Genomic DNA, 2,919 nt, shown 5'->3' on the forward strand with positions numbered 1-2,919 from the left:
ATGGACGAATTCTCATCACTGTTTGATCATAAAACTTCGGTATCAGATACCGAATATGCAGAAGAACTCCAATTCCAAGAAGTTTTGGATGCCTCTTTGCACATTTACAACGTAAGACATACACCATCATCGTCGTCGTCGAAAATTTGCTGCGAAATTTGTTACGAAGATAAAGAAGAGAAAGAAATGTTCGAAATCCAGGGCTGTTCCCATTCGTTTTGCTCGGATTGTGTATGTAGTCACGTCGGAGCAAAGCTTCAAGAGAACATCGTGTTCATTTCTTGCCCTGGCGAGGGTTGCAAAAGTACCACAGATCCTGAGACTTTGAGGTCTATCATCCCACCTAACGTGGCCGCTCGGTGGGAGGAGGCGTTGAGTGAGTCTGCTATTCTTGCTTTGAGGAAATGTTACTGTCCTCATTGCTCCGAGATATTGTTAGACGAAAACGATGAAGGGGGTGTGGTAACAATATCGCGATGTCCCTTCTGTCAAGAGTGGTTCTGTCTACGATGCAATGTCCCTTGGCATTTTGATATGAGTTGTGAAGAGTTTAGATTATTTGATGAGGATCAGAAGGGAAACGAAAAGTTACGACGGTTGGCACAAGATAAGGAGTGGATGGAATGTCCTAATTGCAAGATCTTCGTTGAGAAGACTGATGGCTGTATACACATGACTTGCAGGTCAGCTTTATTTATTTAGAATTCGAATTTTCGATAACCATGTTGTCTGATTCGCTGTTTAACGCGAGGATCAATTCTTTCTCAGGTGTAAATTCGAGTTCTGTTACTTGTGTGGATCCAAATGGAGCCAAGAGCACTGGAATTGCCGGGAGGAGGAGGAGGAGGAGGAGTGATCCGCAATTTTTTCTCGAGCATATAAAATTTTCAAAATGTTCAAAGTTGACTTTGTTTCCATGGAATTGTGTTGATTTGTGGTCGTAGCACTTTTGTTTTTGTGACCCGGGAATCCGACGAGGTCTTTCAAGAAATACATTGGCTGTATTGTCGGTGAGAACATATGTTTCCGGGCTCTGTGTTTTATAGTGAAAGAAATTCGTTTTCTTGAAATCCTGTCATGTAAACCGCCTCAGTCTACCTTCTTCCAATCACATTGTAAAAGAAGAAAACAAAAAGAAGGGAAAACCGAGGGGAAATAATAAAATCAGGTCAGGGGATCGATCGATATGGTGGAAATACGTGTTCAGATCCATTAATTTCCCACAAATAAACCCGAGATTACTCGAAACTAAGAACTAAGTTCAAGAAAGCGAGCTGCTGTACATGAGTCGAGAGTTTTCTGGCAGGTACAACCAACAACACACCAAAATAGGAATGCAAAACAGTCCACAGCAAAAACAGCAAGAGAATTTTGTGTAAGATTGAGGAGAGATTAAATGGATGATCAAAATATGCTACTAATATTAAAAGTCCCACCAATCATCACTTAATCCAACCTTTTTTGCTGAACTACAAATCTACACAAGTTATTCCTGCAAAACTGTTTTACACTTTCTCATCAACAGCAAACTAAGAAGAAAGAAAAGATACTTGTAAATTTTGAAAAGCATACCTTTTGAATTAGAGGGCCAATTCAATTGGCTCACAGACAACAAGCTCGGGATACTTGTATTTCTCGAAATGCATGCATGCATGATTTGTCTAGAAACAATAGCCAGTCTTCCCCAAGCTGGCTCCATTGCAATCATGGAAGAGATTGGATGGTAGGTTTGGTTCTTTCACTTACAAATCCAAGACATGGTTCAGCATGTTCAAGCAGTGTATATGATACCCCCCATGGCACAACCATAAAGTTGGACTATCCAACAAAGCACCGTAACTAGACGCGCTATGGCTACACGTGGAAGGGTGGCATGCCCCACAAACGAATATGAAGAGAACTTGGATTGACTTCTGCTAATGCTGTATCACCTTGATGATCTCAACATGGTCTTTTCTATGCACGAGAGATAGGAATCTGATGATCCCCTTGGTCCTTATCTTTTGAGGTGAGGCCTCAGAAGTCTACAAATCCATGTTCTAAACATTTCATTCCTCCATAACCAACCTGACATGCAAACAAAAGTCAATAAAATGGATATTAAATTCAATACATTATAACCCAACAAAAACTACACAGAAACCAGATCCAAACTATTGTGGATCTCCGATGCCTCGGATCGCTCTTCCCTTCGTTGGATTCGGTAACCATTTCGTCAATGTTGGACTTGGCTGTGCGCAACGTACAAACATTCATGAATGTCGTACAATATTTGAACTTGTACAATTATCTTGGTATGGTCGTACCTAGATCTGGCAGAGAAATAAAACAGAGTGGCATATCCTGTTTCTGACCCAACAGTAGAGGATCCTCTCCCGGAATACAAAGTATTTGACCTTTATCTTCCCCACATACCACCGCACCGCTCACTGTGCAACCTCACTAATCGTTATTTCTCGAGAACTTGTAGTCTTTCTTGTTTGTTTTTGTTTCTCTGAATGAAATATTGTCTTTTGCTTTTACCGATTTCTGTTTGGATTCGTTTATATTGGTAGTTTATTTCAAGAATCGTTTTTTAATGCTGGGATTAAGTGTATTTTTTTCATTTAAATAACAGCTGTGATTACTTGAGCAAATCTGATGTTTGTACAGAATTGTCGCATCCTGTAAATAATAATAAAAGATTTCAATATTAAGTTGGCAATTTGAATACAACATAGTATTCCTCAAGAGTAAAATCTTTCTCAATAGAATTTTGAATTTTTAATGGGCATTTTCATTTCGGCTAGTCGAGGGATCAGAGGCTCGTCTACTGGCCGTGAATCCCGAAAATGAGCTCTCAGCAGACATGAAAAACGAAGTGAGGAATTAGGCAAGAGTTGCTGACAAGGATGTTCGAATACTAAACAACGTTAAGTT

General features: G+C 39.9%; 1 protein-coding gene across 1 annotated transcript; it reads left to right on the top strand.

The window, feature by feature from the left end:
• LOC140824091 (E3 ubiquitin-protein ligase RSL1-like) lies at positions 1-856 on the top strand. Its single transcript, XM_073185689.1, has 2 exons — positions 1-683; positions 769-856. The coding sequence occupies exons 1-2, from the start codon at positions 1-3 to the stop codon at positions 854-856; spliced, it is 771 nt and encodes a 256-aa protein (XP_073041790.1).
• Positions 857-2,919: the final 2,063 nt, after the last annotated feature.

Source organism: Primulina eburnea, chromosome 2 (genome assembly GCF_022965805.1).
Source record: "Primulina eburnea isolate SZY01 chromosome 2, ASM2296580v1, whole genome shotgun sequence".
Taxonomy (NCBI): domain Eukaryota; kingdom Viridiplantae; phylum Streptophyta; class Magnoliopsida; order Lamiales; family Gesneriaceae; genus Primulina; species Primulina eburnea.